This window comes from Telmatherina bonti (assembly GCF_933228915.1).
Source record: "Telmatherina bonti genome assembly, chromosome: 6".
Taxonomy (NCBI): domain Eukaryota; kingdom Metazoa; phylum Chordata; class Actinopteri; order Atheriniformes; family Telmatherinidae; genus Telmatherina; species Telmatherina bonti.
The window spans coordinates 7,909,873-7,929,602 of NC_136624.1; the positions used below are offsets into that span (position 1 = coordinate 7,909,873).

The following is a 19,730-nucleotide window of genomic DNA, read 5'->3' on the forward strand; positions in this document are numbered from 1 at the left end:
ATTGGATTGTTTTTGCGTGACATGAAAAACTTTGCAATTTACGTCCCACTCTGTAATCCAGGGCGGGATCAGTGGCGGATTTGGCTGTTCATTGTGACTGTAGGTGGAGTCGTGCAGGTGTCCTCTCTGCTCCTCTGACTGGCTGCAGCTGCAGCGACTGAGTGCTTTAGGACGGGGAGAGACTCTCCTTCTGACAATAACTTTGCAATATGTGCTTTAAAGTCAGTCGCCAAAACACCTGGAAAGTCTCCAATAACTCCAGTAAAAATCGCGAGATTTGTCGCTAGTCGCTTTTCACAAAAAAAAGTTGCCAGGTTGGCAACAGTGGCTACACGCTGCCTCTCATGACGTAGCACGTAGCTCACGTTATGTACTTAACTAGGTGCGCTTGCTTTAACTCTCCGTGCAAAGCGGTGCAGAGTCGAGGAGGAGGGAGAAAACCCCGCCCACAGCTAAAAACTGCGTGACAACGGATACTCGAATATGACGAATATAGGCATTTTCTATATCGCACAGGGGACTAGCCACGATATCTCGATTATATTCGATATATCGCCCAGCACTAACGCCAATTATAGACAATTTTTGGGATTTATACGAACAACTCTGACCATGGCGCACGCACAAAGTCTGGAGAAACGGGAAACGGCGAAAGAAAATAAAACCAAAGAAATGGTGTGAAATTTGAGACATTTTTTCAAAATCAAATATAAACTTTCACACAGAATGTTGTACATTAGCAGCATCTGCAAAAAAAGAGAAAACGCATATTTGATTTTCTTACTCCGCCACGTAAAACGTCAATCGCTAAAATCTGTTCTGAAATGAAGCAGTTCTACATGTTATAAAAGCCATTTCACACAACTAATAAGTCGTACAGAAGCTCCCATGCTAATAAAGTTCTAAATGAATAACTGCAATTAAAATGATGTGGTCGCCCGTCAAAATCGTCCATCATTAAGTGGATCAGGGTGTTTTCCCATCTGCAGATGTACAGAACATGAAGTGATGGTTGGATATAAAATGAACCCCAATGTGTCAAGGCGCACAGTGGCTTATCTGTCCCTGCTGGTGAACATGGCGCATGTCGACTCGAGTCGAGCCGGTGCTTTTCAAAGGGAAGAAGTGACTGACAGAAGATCACTCCTTCTCCCAATCCAGAGAACAGAGTAATAGAACTATGTGACCATCAGCCAGACTGCACATCAGGCTGATGAAGTGCAGGCAGAGGTGCCTCGATGCACAGGAGGAAACCTGTTGTACAGCTGCAAATGTGTGCAGATGGTGGAGACGCTACATAACATGGTACTAAATGGGTATGTATTAAGTTACCCCTTTACCCCCTTAATCTTCCTGTTAAAGAGGAGTTTTTCCTTCCCACTGTCGCCACGTGCATGCTCAGGATGGGGGATTAGATCGAAGTCATGACTCGATGCAGTCAGTTGGTTTCTATTATAGGATATGTATGAATAGGCTCAAATAATGTGTATGTAAAGTGCCCTGTGACAACATCGTTGTGAAGTGGCGCTATACAAATAAAGTTGAAGTGAATTGAATTGAATTAAGTTCAGCTGCAACAAGCACTGTTGTTCCCAATCTCAAATTCGTCATCTCACGTTGGAACCAAACGCTTCTGCTGTACGCAACGTCTAGAAGTGATGCAACACATCAGATGTTGAGAATTCTGATTTATTTACAAGTTTATATTTTAGTGTCATTTCTGTCAGGGTGGTGTTTATTTCTCTCCATCTCCTGCACCTCCTCCTTGATGACAATTATTGGTTCCTCTGCGAGGACACGCCTACTGGGGGGCACAAGGTGGAATCACTCCCCCTCTCCAACCACATCTGGAGTCAGAGACGTCTCATTTATGTGCGTTCATTTTATAATATGAAACAAAGGAATAAACATCCAGGGTCTCTGCTGCATTTGGTTCCAGCGACTCTTTGGACTCGCTCATTTTCCCCGCCAGCTTCTAAACTGTGGCAGTGGGCAGCAGCACCGCCTTCCTCCCTGGTGAACACCCTCCTCCTGTGGACGAAGATGCCCTCTCCCCCTACATTTTATTGTCTGACTACTTTCTTTTTTTTTTTTCTTTCTGGATATTCCAGTGGTCTGATGAGACACACTGACAGCATCTGTCACCTGCTGACGCTCCTCTGCTTTTCTGATGGTGCTGATGTCCATCCCGTCTCCACCAGATGAAATATTTTACATTTTACAACCGGATCTATTAAAGTTTCTTCCTCATTTTTCAGAAAATTCCTCTTTTTTGCTTTTTTCTCTGCAGAACCGTCATGGAAATGAGATGGATTAATATTTATCAGGGGTGTTCACCTGACCTTTTATGGCCAACATGTGGGCGTGACAAGATGTTCCGTCACGTGCGCAAAATTTAGTGTTGATCCCGATTTATAAAGTGAAACAGGCGTAGGACGTGCGTGCGCACTGCTTTGTAAATCGGGAAATTTTTTTTCCTGTTTTCCGTATGTACGCCACCTGTAGTCATCGTTGCTGCGCACAGTATGATAAATGAGGCCCCTGGTCTGGAATAGTGTTGCACCCCAACTGAACTGAGTCCCCTAATGGGCTGAGTCTGGTGGACTGTCTTGTTGTGGACGCACAGTTAGGTGTTTATTTCTGTTTTTTTTCTTTTGTTGTCTTTAGTGTTGAACTTTTCCCTCAGATACCAGTCAGACCAGCGCCGACAGTGTAGCCAAAATAGAATAATCTTTCAGGGACTGAAGTTGGTTTTGATATGTCTGACGAAACGCAATGGGTCATATCAGAAAATTTGAAATACTATATAAACAGCTTGCAAAAGTTAAAACAAGCAGCAGCAATCACAGACAGTTTAATGCAATATGTTTGTAAAGAGAAGAAAATGGACTAAATGAGCCCAGTTTCAGATTCTATTCTGGTTCCAGTCATTACAAGCTGCAGATTAAAATCTAAATTGCAATGTAAAGACAAGGGAGAAATGTGCATTTCTAGGATCTCATGAAATGAAGTGAACTTATTTTTCCAGATGCCTGCAGGCAGCTCGGTTACATTCTTTTATGCTTCTATCTCCTCTGGCACTTTGACTAGCACATGCCACTGTTATCGCTATCTTAAAAATAGGTCCAAGTCATGTGAAGGCATCCAAGTTTAATTCTTCATAAGCCGGCATTTATGTTACTGTCATACGTCGTCAATCAAGACCAAATTCCGTCTGAAGCTGCTGAACCAACAGAGGATGCAGCGTAGCCACTGTGGTCTCCGTGCAGTGCAGAGGCTGAAAAAGTCCCTGAGTTTCAGTGGTTGATTCAGAGACACTGGGGCAAGTGAGGTGGCCTTGCTCACCACAAACCAGTCCTGGGTAAGACAGCAGCCAGCGGGGAATCACACAAGACTAAGATAATGAAGCATACACACTCATTGTGAAAGGAGGAGAGGACGGTTGTCAAAATGTTCTTGATAACGCCCGCTATCTATAACGCTGGATCAGAATGTGGAGCTATAACGCCCTTTTGGTAAAACGCCCGCTAGTTAAAACCATTGCTAGATATAATGTCCGCAGCCATAACAACCGCTAGCCATAATGCTCATCAGCTAAAACGTCTGCTAGCTAAAATGTCCACTAGCCAGAATGCTCACTAGCAACTAACTTTTATCTTGTAAAATGAGTCTGTTCAGGTAAATTTCCTTTTCTTGAAGTTCAACCTTTCAGTCCTCAGGTGGAGTTTTATCTCACACTTTAAAGGTTTTCAGTCTTCTGGAAGACTGAAACAGTTTTTGTAGAAATAATTGTCCGCATGACCTCACAACACGAGGATGGTTTGGCTTGTAATTGTCATGGCTTGTAATCTTTATTTCTAGTTTCAATAGGAGTTTTCTTTGTAGATGGGTGCAGGTCTGTCTGGCCACATTTTTTTCTGTTTTTTTAAACATGTTTAAAGAAACAATGTGAAATTTTGTTTCTTGATTTATTTACTGCAACATTAGCTGTACTCATGATAAATGTAGTCCCCATTGTGTCTGGAGAACTGCTGGGTCCAGGTTTTGTGGCAGACTTTCATAAATTCATACAATTTGATCAAACTATAGTAATTTCTAATGCTTTTCATCCAAAAAGGATCAGAATTTGGGGCCTAACAGCAAAGGATTAAATATATATACATGTACAATTTGCACATTTTTCTTAAAATTAGCCCATTTTATAACAATTTTTTATCATTTGTTCTACTTTAATGAAAAACATTTTTTTTTTCCAGATTTAAAGTCTCCACATAATATAAATTCAGCATTTGGAATAAAAACAACGCCTTTATTCTACTGATTTCTCATGAAATCACACACACACACACACACACACACACACACACACACACACACACACACACACACACACACACACACACACACACACACACATATAATTCAATATTAAATGATTTCCACTTGGATGGAACACCATACAAGATGTTGAACTTATTTATTATTGTTTTAATTGTTTTAATTGATTTTATGTTTTATTTAGTGATAATTTCATAAGTTTTATTTTTTTATTCACTCATTAATTTTCATATCCTTGTTCTATTTTTATTTTTATTTCTTAAAAATATTTTTTCCCTATATCGCTTTGAAATACTGATGAATGCGTGACATATTTTTAAAAAATTTAGTTAAGTCATTTGTAGTTTTTATTTTAATTTTATGCACCTCACTTTGCTTGTGTCTTCTGTCTGTACAATAATTCTTAAAAAGTGAATGCATTTTAGTTTGTTAAACTGCCTAAATTACAGGTATAATTAACATTTTAAGTTACATAATATTTGTTGTAGTTCAAAATAAATGTGGTCAAAGATGTTATTTTTTGTTACTGTAAAAATGTTGAGTAAAGTTTTTTTATTATTGTTTTTCTAAACTTTTATACTCTTATGAATGAACAAATGCTGTCATTTTTCTATTATTGATGAAACCTGATTAAATTGTGTGTTTAACCAAAAATCCATCTTTAATGCGTGTTTAATTTCTGTAAGCAAGAAAACAATCAGAGCGTCACAAAGTGTGATTCGGCCAAAACACACGTGTGCGACTGACAACCGTTTCCACCAGCAACCCGACTTTCTTTCCATCTCCATCAGTGATAAATGAAAGCTCTTCCAGTAAACTGATAAGTCTGAGCGCGTTTTAAGACAACAATAACGCCGGCTTCAAGAGAAATGACATATGCACGCTTTTCATTATTAAACCTGCACGGGCCATAACAGAGAAACAGGATGCCGTGTGGTTAAAACAGCAACAGAAAACGTCACAGTCATACCACAAGCCACCTGATACGCTGACAAATATGCAAATGCCTCTTTAAAAAAAAAAAAGGAAAAAAATGTCAAAAAAAGAGGTGCTCTAAGAGCAGGGGCGTCTTTTGGTGTCAGACGCAGTCAGAATTAGGACGAGTGCGAAACATGCATCATCTTTTTACACTTCAGATGTGACATTTCACCCAGAACCCTCCACCATTGACGTCAGTCCCAGTCATTGTTGGAGTAGTTTGACTTGTCCGCCCCCCCTTCTGTCCTGACACTTCTTCCACGTTACAGTAGCATCAAATAAACCGAAAGACGGTGGGAGAGAAGCGGTTCAGAGGGAAAAAAAAACTATTAAATATTGCATTTCTGTTGAAGTCAGTTTGCATGTTCTCCCCACATATGTATATTCTCACCACATCTGCATGTTCTCCCCATGTCTGCATGTTCTCCCCACGTCTGCATGTTCTCCCCACGTCTGCATGTTCTCCCCATGTCTGCATGTTCTCCCCATGTCTGCATGTTCTCCCCATGTCTGCATGTTCTCACCACGTCTGCATGTTCTCACCACATCTGCATGTTCTCCCCATGTCTGCATGTTCTCCCCACGTCTGCATGTTCTCCCCATGTCTGCATGTTCTCCCCATGTCTGCATGTTCTCCCCATGTCTGCATGTTCTCACCACATCTGCATGTTCTCCCCATGTCTGCATGTTCTCCCCATGTCTGCATGTTCTCCCCATGTCTGCATGTTCTCCCCATGTCTGCATGTTCTCCCCATGTCTGCATGTTCTCCACATGTATGCATGTTCTCCACACGTCTGCATGTTCTCCCCACGTCTGCATGTTCTCCCCACGTCTGCATGTTCTCCCCACGTCTGCATGTTCTCCCCACGTCTGCATGTTCTCCCCACGTCTGCATGTTCTCCCCACGTCTGCATGTTCTCCCCATGTCTGCATGTTCTCCCCATGTCTGCATGTTCTCCCCATGTCTGCATGTTCTCCCCATGTATGCATGTTCTCCCCATGTCTGCATGTTTTCTCCACATTCTCTCTACATATACCAGCTTCCTTCTACAGAAGATATCTGTCTACATCTGGGTTGTTGGATCAGACAGAAAATTTGGGCAACATGGGCCCAAAAATCTGACCAGTACTCAGTCACATAACCACCACATAGAGCCCACAAGGAACCTACCACAAGTAATTCTTGCGGTATAAGGACCACTTCTGGCCCAAAAAAAAACCCAAAACAAAACAAAAAAACACTCATCCAGGCCAATGACTGACATCTGGTCAAAATCTGGCCAGCACAACACTTGCTGTTACCGTAACGTAGTCATAAGGGCTAAAAGTAGCCAAGATTCAGGCCAAACATGTCTGTTTCCTGGGAAAAACAGAGCCTGTCAGTAGAGATGGATAACAATGAAGTACAAACGCAAAGGTAGAGTCAAATTTTTCTGCTTTGGTCAAATCAACCACCTGATCCGGATGCATGTCCCTCTGAAAAACAATGACTGCATAAAGGTTCCAGATAAATAGTTAAAAATGAACGCTGTGTTTGTCTTTGCTACTGTATCACGTATGTGTTGAGCTTCATGAAAAAGGATTCATGAGTTGTTGTAAAGCCAAGAATCTGCATCCTCACCTGTTCTTATTATATAACTGCAGCTAGAATACATTTCAATAAACTGATAAAATAAGTAATTTTGTGTAAATGTCCAAATATGAATGAACCTTTCTGCAGACACACTTCATTTTGTATTTTCTCCCTACATTTCCCATCTTCATCCAATACAAACAATCTAAAACATCCTGTCTTTGCACATAACTTGGACTTTGCAATTTATCTAATAAACATATTTTATTAAAGAAACTCGCAGCTGCATGTTGACCTAGGAGTTAACAGTAAGTCACCTGACAAGTCATCAAGGTCTTTAGCATGATGCGCTCTCCCTTCCTTAAGCCTGAAAGCTGGTGGTCACAATGCACCCCTTGAAAGTCTCGGTTTGGCTCTACGGGGTGAGAAGTTAATGGGAGAGGGAGACAATGAGGGGGGCAGAGGAGGGGTTTAATCCTAAATCATGTGGTTACTTTTAAGACTAAGTATAACCGGTTGCGACGTGAGGCAGGAAAGTGGGCTAAATCTGTTAAGCAACTGTCAGAAAGTGCGTCAGGGAAGTAACCACTTCACAAAACGGGGCTTTCCTTTGGCAGTTAAGATACTTTCTAATGCTCCACATAACATAAGATTATTGCAACAATCGAAGAGAATTTTATTTCTGGTTTTTACTGATGATGGCAAATTTCAGCAGGCTGGATGACTGGAGGCACAAAAATCCACCGTCAACTGGTTTGTTGGTCATTTTCTAATGATAAAAATGAGAAAACTGAAGATAAGAAGAATCCTCCTCCAGGTTCTGAGAGTCTATCATGTGGTGATGTGCAAACTTGTGTCTGTGATGATGAAAGAGAGACACATGATGCTACAAGCGCTACATGACTGAGCATTTTCTATTCACAAAGTACATTTTGGAAGGATTCTATACCTGCAGAGAGGGGGGAGACTGCATAACACTTTCAGGCAGTGAACCAGGTAGACAGATGTTCTGTGCATCACATCAAGCTGAAAGAATGCAATAATGATTTCTGCCCAAACTAATGCAACCTAAACATCAGGGTCAGAAGGCACCAGCATGAAGGTTACCCCAGAAAGAGACCAAACAAACAGCTGATACACTGCTGCATGCAAGGTCTTTGAAGTAAGGTCCATGAGAAAAATCACTTATTTGTGTAAAAAAAAAAAAAAAAAAAAAAAAAAAAAAAGACTTGATTTGTAAGATGGAGGGATCGGATTTTCAGAAGATTTCCCTTCACCTTGCAGATGCAACTCTTTCAGATGATGTTGAGAGATTCCCATCAGTCTCTACAGGCACACAGCTAAAAGAATAAAAGTTGTAACGCAGTAGAAAGTACTCAGGAGTTACATAAAAATAATTTCTAAAGGGAATTATAAATCTGAGAGACTAAAATAATGTGGAGTTCCTCAAGGCTCCATCCTGGGAACATAAAACTTGGCATCAATGACAATAAAGAACTGATATTACACTGGCTAAGCTAACCTTGGCAGCCGTTGTGCTCGCTATGTGCCGGACAGGACGTGTCTGCACAAAGAAAAAGACGGGGAGCTCAACAGCCTTTAAGATTTAAGATATTTGGCCAAAACCTGATGGATTTATTATCATCAAGAAAGATGGACGGAGCCTTCGGTGGTAAAAAGTGAATCCTATGTGGAAGTGCATAAAACTGCAGTTACCCCCTCATCCACTCGGGGCTGCAAAACAGAGCAAATCCCCATAGACTCCCATGTTAAAAAGACCAACTTCACAGCAGAAATAAACATGTTTACAGCCTGGTTCAAAAATGCATTTTAGATTCAATAGGTCAGGTTTACCTTCATGACAACTGTAGGGGGAGTGAATTTTTTTTTTTTTTTTTAAACTCACCTGTTTAAATGTAATTTAATCTCAAAGTTTGGCGTATTTAGGTGCGTGTCCTTTTGATTGACAGGTACCCGATCTCCCGCTTCAAGTCAGAAGAATGTAGAACAACCGCGGTTTTTAGCCGGTTACCAATGTGACTTAACTTTAGCCCGCTTACCTCCGTTAGCTGGTTAGCTCCTGTTATCACCGGGTTAGCTCTGTTAGCTCTTAGCTACAGAAAGCTCGGAGTTCGCGCGATGTCAATCATCCACAATGACTATCACAGCCCCCCTGTCAGCTCCACGTCTTTGCCCATATTTGTATTCTCCGGGCAAAACGAATAGAATGCTCCTGCCAAGATGGCGATAGTAGGAACCGCCCACCGAGCTTCAATTCAGCTCTTCAGAAACCTACGGGTGACATCATGGAGGCTATGCCCATCTTCTTACAGTCTATGGTGTTAACACAACAGCTTTCTCTGGTTTGCTCTTTAACGTCGCTATGACAACAAGGTCTGCTTTTTAACATTGCTATGATGACACAACCTGCTCGTTGCCACGGCTATCTGCTGAGTTACTCTGAAAGGGATGCAAAGTCAGAGCTCAGAAATAAACAACCAACTGCTGTTTGCAAACAATAAGTCGTATTAAAAGAATAGTTGAACTGTGAACACCAGAATGGTTGGAGACATGCATGGTAGTGATTAATTTTTACTGTAATGTCAACAGTATTTCAACAATGGCAAGTATGAAACAAATAAGAATTGGATTTTTGTGGTTGAACTGGGGTCAACAGGAGGAAAAAGTAGACTTTCTAACCCTTGGAGCATTGTAGCATCGTCACAGCTCTTTCACACCTGAAGTTCATTTGAAGCAGACTTAATTCCCCTTGTTTTGAGATATAATATGTGTACGCTAAGGGAAAAACTCTTTCTGGGCTTGATTTATACTGAATGTGAGAGTGGAGAGGGTTTTGGGCAGATTCCAGATTTTTCCTAGAATATAACCTGCAGTTGTGTCTAAACCATAAAGCATATCAAAATGTCATTTGAGCCTGTCAAAGTTTTATCTTTCATGACCAGTGTAACGTTGCATTGCTGTTTTTAAGTGAAAGCAGACCTAAGCTCAAGGTTTCCAAAGTATGCTGGGTTTTAGTTTCATGTCGGACAAATTCCATTCATTTCTATAGGAAACAAGCTGCATGTTAATGCAAATTACACAAAAACATAAAACTTTTGTACAGCAAAAGTCAAAGCACACTATTTCTGGTTGAGATGCATGTTTTAATGAAACTTTTTTGGGGGTTAGATTTTAAGCTGCAGGCTCAGTTAGATGCCAAAAAACCTGAAAAACTGTAATATGTGCTTCAACGCTTTCAGCATCTGCTCCCATAAGGAAAACAAACGTGTGTAGAAAACTTGGGAAGTTAAACGTTAACATGTTCATGCATCATTACATCCTCACCCGGATCATCTCAGCCACGTAGCTCTCCGGACCGGTGTACTCTGTGGAGTCCTTCACCTTCACCAGGACGATGAAGAACAAGTAGTGCCACATGTTGTGCTCCACTTTAATGTGTTCTTCAAAAGTTACTGTCTTGTTGTCAAACTTGTCTCTTTCCAGACCTAAGAATGGAAAAAAAAAAAAGAGAGACACACACACACACACACACCAGATAAACATTACTCCTATTTCTTAGGAAGAGTGAGGAAATACCCTGCGTTAAAAATGACGTGGTTGCTCTTGTGACTGAAATTATGGTAAATGGAAAAATAAAGAGGAAATGGGATCATGTGGGAACTGGCAGAAAAAAAGAAAAAACGTCAAGAGACAAGACGAGCTCAGAGTTCACAAATATTTTAGTCAAACTCAAGTCTTAAAAAAAACTGAAATAAACATCAACAACAAACAGAAAGTATGACTAGAACTGAGAAGTGGCAGAAGATAAAATGCCAATAAGTGACTATTAAGGCCAGAGTCTGTGTATGTGTACAGTCTGATGTGGTCAAGCCCCATATGGCAACAGGAAGAAACACTCCTCCTCCACACCAGCACCTACAAATGACTAACCATTCATTCTGGGAAGAGGAGGCGTTGGGTTTTTTTTTTACCCAGAAAAACAGGCCTGATGTGAAGCTGCATCACAGCAGTCGCATGCTCGCACAAGAGCAGACCACTCGCCTGATTTCTCCTCATTTCATCACCATCATCTGCAAGTCGGAGCGTTTACACCACACTGTGTGCAACGCATCCAGTATCGATTACCGCTTCAGCTCCAACGCATTTATTCTGATTCTTAGAAGAACGTATGACTGCTGTGCAGCAACGAGGGGCATAAAAAAACAAACAAACAAACAAACAAAAGAAAGTGGAAAAGATGTCGCAGAGGTCATGAATCATATTCCCGTAACAGGCAGACTGACTACAAAAGCAAAATCAGGGTAAATTTACTTCCTCACCACAAATGAAACACGTCGTCTTGAGAATTTCTTCTTTCTTCTGCTTTTCACTCCTCAGGTCAGCGAATGTGTCGATGATGACACCAAAAATGAGGTTGAGGACAATGATGATGACCATGAAGAAGAAGAGGAGGTCGTAGATCACTCTGGCGGCGAACAGGGGTTCCTGCGGAGAAAACCAGCTCGTCAGTCACATTCAGTCTGTTTGTAACGAAGTGCAAGATGCTAAATTACTTCATTTCAACATCATTTCAACAGAAAAGTTGAAATGATGTGCAAAACGCAACGATTTATAAATGGACTGCAGAAAGAGAGTCAGGCTGCTGCAGAGTATCATTACATCTGGCTCATATCAAACCAAATGTTCCATTTCTGTCAAAGTCTCCACCAGTCACACCACAGGAGATGTTACTCTTTCCTCTGGCCAGAGGAGGCAGCAGCCTTTATGGATCCAGTTGGTGGAAAGGTGGAGTTTTAAATGTGTTTACTGATGAAGACCACTTGAACCCATTGTGACAAAGTGAGAATGTAACTGTTCACCACTTGTCCCTAACATTTATCTTGTCTTAAATTTGTCCCTTTGGCTTTATTCTGTTATTTCTGTTGCCAGGCAACCATGCTGCACTCTCTATCCAGGGCTGTTAGTGTTTGCATTGTGTTGCATTTTTTATTGTGTTACCATTTGACATTATTCTTTAACTCCACCTTGCAGGATAGGTGTTGGGGAATGGCCAACCCAGCACTTCCTCATTGCAGGTGTGAGTGACTTCTTAGATGAGTTGATTGGGAGAAACCAAGTGGAGGATTTCCTCTTCTGTAGTTTCTTTGAGTGCAGACGTAAGTGAAATAGTGTATTAGAACTGGTATTCTTTTTGTGTGTTTTTGTTTAGGAATTTGGTTTGTGTATTATTGTTGGTGTAGAATAAGGTTGCTGGGGATAGTGACATGGGGAAATGATTTAAGCTAAATCAAATCAGGTGTGTGTCTTATAGGGTATACAAGTAGTCAGTTTTGGGAGCTCGCAGGGAGAGAGTGAGGGAAGAGGATGTGAAACTGGTGACTGATTGGCCACAGAGCTTGGAAATTGTACTATGGACCACTCTTGGAAAATAAAATGCTCAAATGTAAGGGAATCCCAGGACTGCTGATTCTGTCTACGTCTGATCTTCTTCAACCTTGGACACACTACCTCACACCCATGCAGTGTTTTAATACAGAGCAACATGAGGGCCTGAAGATTAGGACTGCTACTCCAACTGAAAGAGGTTTTTCATCCAGAGGTGTCAGATGTTTAGGTAGAGGTACAGAGGCGAGGCATATAAAAGATTTCAGAGAAAGTTAAAGGGGAAAAGCACTGGTGATGTTAGAAAATAAAAATGCCAACAGTACACCACCCAATCTCCCCAAAAAAACATCACTGTAGAGGCCATAATGATCCAAATTCTATACTTTTATTTACTATAAAACCAGCGTCAGGTACATGATACATATCGTTTGACACATTGCATCATTTTAGGGTAAAAACTGCTCAAAATCCTGTTGAACACAATCTGATACTTGTCTTCTACCCTTTAACAGATACCAGGAAGATTACACTATAAGAATGTGGAAATATTACATTTTGTTAAAGGGCCAAATAAAGACTTCATATCAAGGACACGTTCACGTCAGCCTTTTGATCCAAATCCAAGTCCGTTTGCTCAGAAAGTCCGCTTTGTTTGAGGAAATGTGAATGCGCCAAACAAATTCTGATTCGGATCAAAGAAGCGGACGCGGTCCGCCTGCAAGTGCAAGGTTCGGGCCGTTTCAAGCGGACTACAAAAAACAGCAGGCGGACAACAAAAAAAGTCACTTCCTGTTTTTGCCACCCCATTGCATTGTGGGTAAAAACATAGCACTGGCGTTAAGGATCCTCTGCCTCGTCTGTTGTTCATACTGCGTCCATTGTTGCAGTGTATTTCTGCAGTAAACTTGATATTGTCATCACGAAAGCATCTGTTGATCAAGTCACTGAAGTTAAATATCTTGGTTTCATGCTGGATTTAATTCTGACCTTCCAATCGCACAAGAAAACTATCAGTCTGACACAAAATATTTATGCATTTCTTCTCACACATCTCACCCGACTGGACCAGGACAAACCAGTAAATCTGCCATAAGACCATTACAATCTCTAAACAAATTAATTTTTTTAAAAACACCACCTAAATCTGGAACACTGACGTTGTCCCTCTAAATTTCAACTTTTTCTAGGGGGTGTTTCCTTATGGTGCCAATGTCTGGGTGGGTTGGGGATGTTTGTAGGGTTTTTATTGGCCATGCTGGGAAGCTGCAGATGAAAATTAGCCTCAGGCTAACTCTGGTACGATGCATTAAGTGTTAACTTTTTGTGTCCGAAATTGTACATGGTCCTTTGTAATTTTTTTACAAATTGTACGGCCAGTTTGTGGCGACTTGTACGGCCAGTTTGTGGCGACTTGTACGGCCAGTCTGTGGCGACTTGTACGGCCAGTCTGTGGCGACTTGTACGGCCAGTCTGTGGCGACTTGTACGGCCAGTCTGTGGCGACTTGTACGGCCAGTCTGTGGCGACTTGTACGGCCAGTCTGTGGCGACTTGTACGGCCAGTCTGTGGCGACTTGTACGGCCAGTCTGTGGCGACTTGTACGGCCAGTCTGTGGCGACTTGTACGGCCAGTCTGTGGCGACTTGTACGGCCAGTCTGTGGCGACTTGTACGGCCAGTTTGTGGCGACTTGTACGGCCAGTCTGTGGCGACTTGTACGGCCAGTCTGTGGCGACTTGTACGGCCAGTCTGTGGCGACTTGTACGGCCAGTCTGTGGCGACTTGTACGGCCAGTCTGTGGCGACTTGTACGGCCAGTTTGTGGCGACTTGTACGGCCAGTTTGTGGCGACTTGTACGGCCAGTTTGTGGCGACTTGTACGGCCAGTTTGTGGCGACTTGTACGGCCAGTTTGTGGCGACTTGTACGGCCAGTTTGTGGCGACTTGTACGGCCAGTTTGTGGCAAATTGTACGGCCAGTCTGTGGCGACTTGTACGGCCAGTCTGTGGCGACTTGTACGGCCAGTTTGTGGCAAATTGTACGGCCAGTCTGTGGCGACTTGTACGGCCAGTCTGTGGCGACTTGTACGGCCAGTCTGTGGCGACTTGTACGGCCAGTCTGTGGCGACTTGTACGGCCAGTCTGTGGCGACTTGTACGGCCAGTTTGTGGCGACTTGTACGGCCAGTCTGTGGCGACTTGTACGGCCAGTCTGTGGCGACTTGTACGGCCAGTTTGTGGCGACTTGTACGGCCAGTCTGTGGCGACTTGTACGGCCAGTCTGTGGCGACTTGTACGGCCAGTTTGTGGCGACTTGTACGGCCAGTTTGTGGCGACTTGTACGGCCAGTTTGTGGCGACTTGTACGGCCAGTCTGTGGCAAATTGTACGGCCAGTTTGTGGCGAGATGCGTGGCCAGGTAATTGTACGGCCTGTTCAGCTCCACAATCATGATGCAGACGTGATAATGTCTTATTAAAGGCACAACAATGTGCTGCAATGTAGGGCTGATTTTTTCACATGAGACGAGTTTTGGGATGAAGAATAAACACTTATCTGCATCAAAACACAACGTGACTATTAAAACAACACCAGCACATTTTATTTCTCACTTTAAAGCTGAAACAAAAACAAAGATCTTCATCTTACCAATGAAACACAGATTTTCAGCCCCGCCTACAAGGAAGTTAATACAAAAACATGCCAGCAGACAAAACTTGAGATAAAGGAAGAATCCATTAGATGCATCAGCACACCTGAATCGTTTTTTTTTTAAAATGCCACATAACACACAGGCCTTGACTCCCTGCATGCCTTTCTGGTGTGTTCATGTTTACAGCCTGAGATTTAAGGGAAGCATAGAAACCCTTTCTGTTTAGCAGATCAAATATATGAGTTATTCCGCACCACAAAGCTCAACAACAAGCATGATACACATCTAATGTGTAGATTTCTCAATAGAAAAAAATCCATATCCCTGTGCATACTGTAATCTAGTTGTAAACATGTTGAAATAATTGAATGTGAGCGATTTCTGGAGCTGTGAGTCATTTGCTGCATCTTTGCCTCAAGCTGCAGATCTAACGTCGTTACATGCTTGTCTTCGTCCCACATGAGCACAATGTGCAGTTATTTCTGGAATGTTTGGGGCTCTGAAAGTCCTCTTTGCAGCCGTTTGACCTTTGTGCAGGGCACATCTCAGCCAGACAGACAGCAGCTCTTTCTGCCTTCTTCACAAAGCTCCCACCATCAAGAGCCTGGAAGCCCAGACACTTATTTCTGGCTTATTGAGTCAGATTCCCTCTGCTCTTTTTTGAAGTCGGACAAGTTTAAGCGGTTGATTTTCTAATGCCCTCATCAAAGATCAATCACTTTTCCTCATTCCCTTTGATTTAATTCACCTTGATTCAATCTGTGGAAGGAGAACGCATGAGTATCTGTCATGTGTGTTGAGCCGTTAGTATCAGGGCAGAACGAAGCGGGAGAAATCCCTCAAACTTAAAGAACTTAAACGCTTGTGCGAGATTTCCTGCCTCGATGGCGTTTCTGTTCTTCGTACCTCTTTGGACGGCTTCCTCAGGACGTCCCCGACACCTCCTCCACTCCTGAGGCCATGACTCAATACGGTGACGATGCACATGAGCAAGGAATCACACGTCCGCTCTTTGTCCTCAATCACCACTGATGGGGTTACTATGGAGACAGCAGAAATGATAACGTCAGGATCCTGAAGGTAAACAGTGAAGAGGTCACAATTTACAGCTGATATGCTGCAAACTCTCCATTTTGGATTTCAATTGGATATTTTTGTCACTGGTTTGCTGAAAAAGCCCCATTAAAAGGGTCAGTCAGGATTATACTGGGAATTTTTTTTCAAAACAGGTCACCAGACCATAATCATCCAGTCCAGCGATGGCTGATTCAGAAGCCTAGACAAGGTCAGGGAGGATTGGACATGGCTGACTGATCACTTCCAAGTTATTAATGGTTGCTTTTCTCATCAAGGTCAGTCATTGTTTGGAGTCTGAGGCTTTCCGTGCCATTGCTGAGGAGACTCGAGCTGATGGGACTTAACCTTTGACCTTTAGGGTGGCCCTTCTCAGACCATAAGGAGTCTAAACCTCTGGCATTTCACCTCCTCAGCTGCAGATTCAGTTTGAATCCCATGATCGCTGATCTGCAGCTGACTGGAGCAGATCTGCTCAGGCTGCGTCGCCATGGCGCTCATACGTACACAAACAGGCCATGTGCGCATAAGCCCGAAAGGAATCTCCAGCACGCACAAACACAGAGGAACCCCACGACCCTGACCTCAACCTACCGTCCGTCACAGCTTCGGTTGAGCAGTTTTCACCGTTTTCTTTCTGACAGACCGCAGCAGAAAACAGCTCTCCCACCATGCTGGCTCCATGTTCTGCTGCGGTAGGAACACAAGGCACAAACTTTCAGCTTAACAATGCATGTTGACCTGGAGAGATGGCGTGTTAAAAACATAAATCATGCGTTTGGTGCCATCAGGAGACAACATGTCTCCTCTGGGTCTGGAAGTGAAACAAATCCTCATCAGCGAGAGAATGAGCAGAACTTCAGCTCACCGAGTGTTTTGTTGGGTATCCTGTCGACAGCCAAAATGAAGTCATCTTTGAAGAAGATGTATCCCACGATAGAGAAGAGGTAGACGAGGATGAGAGCCAGCACGGCCGTCAGAACGATGGAGCGACCGTTGCGGGTGACGCTCTTTATGACGTTCAGTAGGGTCTCTTCCCGATAAACCAGATCGAAGAGCTGGAGAGGAGAAGGTTTGAGTAAAGCTCTGCAACATCTCAGAGAGGATGTGTTCATGGTTTTATGTTCTGCGTGTGCGCTCACATACTAGCAAGCTGTAAAAGAAGACGTGGACGAAGACACCAAGAGAGCAGATGATCAGGTAGAGCAGATGGTACAGGAACTCCACGTCCAGGATCATGGCTTTGTATCCGCGCGTGAAGGTTCCTCGGTTCCCAACGAAGCTCATCAGGAAGATCACCTTGTTACATAACTAAGGAACAAAAGCACATGAAACTAAATAATAACACAGAGCCTTTCTGCCTGTTTAACGAGGCGTTCTTACATTAAAACCACCCAGTAGCAGCAACGTGGGCTCCAAGCCCACCGAGAAGATGAGGCGCAGGATGGTGGAGGCGATGAGCGCTCGGATGCCGTGAGGCTGTGGCAAGACGATGACGATGGCCAGAGATACCAGCATGGCCAGCCACAGCAGGGCGGACAGATGAGGCTCCAGAGTGCCTGAAGATGCAGGAGATGTGTTCATCATCAGTTCAGCAGATGTTTATCCCGGGAAATTGACCACAAACTGACCTTCAGCTGGACTTGTACATCCAGAAATATTCACAGAAAACTAAAAAATAAGACGTCTAAAGGATGTTTTTTCTAGTTTGACCTGCCGATTGGCTGTAAACAAGCCATCCTACTCTCATCTGTTTGTTTGCATCAATGAATCCTCATCACCAGCTGCAGCTCAATTCTTCTGTCTTCACACTAAACAGTGGTAAAGTAGCTCCACACACAGCCTGAATCTCTTATCCGGCTCATCCCCATTTCCCTCAATCCGTACTGTTCAGACCACATGACAGGTACTAATTTTAACCTCCTGACTACCAGGAAAAAAAATGTGTAACTACAAATGTCCACTACGGAGGACATTGCTTAAACTTTTGAATATTGTGGTAGAATATAGTTATATTTATCTAAGAAACAATTTAATGTGTTTATAAGATATTCAATGAAAATATAACGACAAAATTTCAAGTAAAAATCAGCACAAAGAAAAGTATTCTGCACTTTTGCTCTTCCCATAAATCATGCTTGTTGCAATGGAGGCCATTTTTCTTCAAGAGAGAAAGAAAGTTCACAAAGCTCCACCTCCACAAATGAGGTACCATTTAAAAGCACTAAATGTAAATTTAAAGACCAAAAGGTTTTAGTTCAGTAGCATTCAGGGAGATGAAAATATTAAGTTTACAAAGGTCCTCCACAGAGGACAAATTGAACTACTGGTAGTCAGAAGGAGATAACCTTGTTAGATAAACCTACAACTGGCTGCAGCCAGATTCATTAGGGATGCTTTCTGGTGCTGCTTCATAACCGGCCGCGTGGCTGCTGGGACTCGCCAGCTGGGATGTAACACACCTATGGAGTAGGGCTGGACGATATGACCAAAACCTCATATCCTGATATCGCTCATTTTATATCCTCATAACGATATAAAACTGTTGGTGTAATGTTGTGTCAGTCATCAGTTATGTGTCAGATGTTGCTAGGCAACGGCAGCAGTGATCTCCTTCCATCTGGGGGAACTATGGCCGTATGACGTTTCACAGGTAAATACCTGTTTCAGCGTTTGCATCTGGAGTTTATAATGAGCTTTCGCCTCTACTTGACGCTGCTTTTGCTCGTTGACTCTATTCTTTATCCTGATTCCTGTGCAGGTAATAAAATTAGTTAGTTGTGTCGGAGTCCGTTGTTGGGACTGTTAGCTAGTCTGTTGTCGGTTCCACGTCGGTCTTTTTATATCCAAACTGCATCCATGCCACAGAAATTTCCCTTCTTTTTGAAAACGAGTTAATCAGTTTGGGTTGGCTGGTCACAGTCTTCCTCCATGTTTGTTTATGTATTGCAGCGTACATGTCGTAAAGCGCATCTTGATGTAAAATACTGCATTAAAGCACCTCATCGTGGCGTAAACAATAGAGCCTCATATGAAACGGTGAATATTTTCTATTATCCAAACGATATATCCTCATATTGCCCAGCCCTACCACGGAGCATCCATCTCCAATGCTGCTGTCAACCAGGATATATGAAGATTCATGAGAATAAGGTCCAGCCTCCAACTTTTAAAGGTTTGATCATGTAGTGAAGAAGTTCAGAAGTGCACAACACAATTCGACACCTTGTACAAGCACTTTTAGGTGCAACCACATCAGAATGGAGGCATTACACTCCTCTTTCCAACATCGCTTCGGCTCATTGAAGTTAGCAGGAATTTGCAGGCACAGCTGTCTTAAGCTCCAAATCAAGCTCAGGTCTGAACTTTGGATCATTGCGACACAGTTACTCTTTTCTTTTTCAGCCATTCTGCTGTAGATCTGCCTCTGTGTTTGGGATCATGGTCCTGTTGCATGACCCAGTTTCAGAGAGATGGCCTCATGGAACTCTGGAATACTTTGGTATCCAGTGCAGCGGGATGGTAGCATGGTTGATATGAGGCCTTTGTGCTGATTTGCTGTGTTGGCTTTTATTGAAAAACTGTATCTTTGCAAATGCAAGTCGTGCAAACAAGTGTTCCTTTACTGTAATTAATAACACGCAATCTCACTCCACATGACTAAATCCGTTGGATTCTTCGTCCTTTGTGTCACTTCTGAATAACTCTGCGTGG

General features: G+C 42.8%; 1 protein-coding gene across 1 annotated transcript in view; it reads right to left on the reverse strand.

Annotated features, from left to right (window-relative positions):
• Nucleotides 1–19,730, reverse strand: part of itpr1b (inositol 1,4,5-trisphosphate receptor, type 1b) — a 143,101-nt gene that overhangs the window by 5,843 nt on the left and 117,528 nt on the right. The window contains exons 52-58 of the mRNA XM_079242420.1: nucleotides 17,400–17,575; nucleotides 17,163–17,327; nucleotides 16,885–17,074; nucleotides 16,611–16,706; nucleotides 15,849–15,982; nucleotides 11,231–11,396; nucleotides 10,236–10,396 (exon numbers count right to left, since the gene is read on the reverse strand). Of these exons, the coding sequence (XP_079098546.1) occupies nucleotides 10,236–10,396; nucleotides 11,231–11,396; nucleotides 15,849–15,982; nucleotides 16,611–16,706; nucleotides 16,885–17,074; nucleotides 17,163–17,327; nucleotides 17,400–17,575 (1,088 nt within the window). The remainder of the gene's footprint in view (nucleotides 1–10,235; nucleotides 10,397–11,230; nucleotides 11,397–15,848; nucleotides 15,983–16,610; nucleotides 16,707–16,884; nucleotides 17,075–17,162; nucleotides 17,328–17,399; nucleotides 17,576–19,730) is intronic.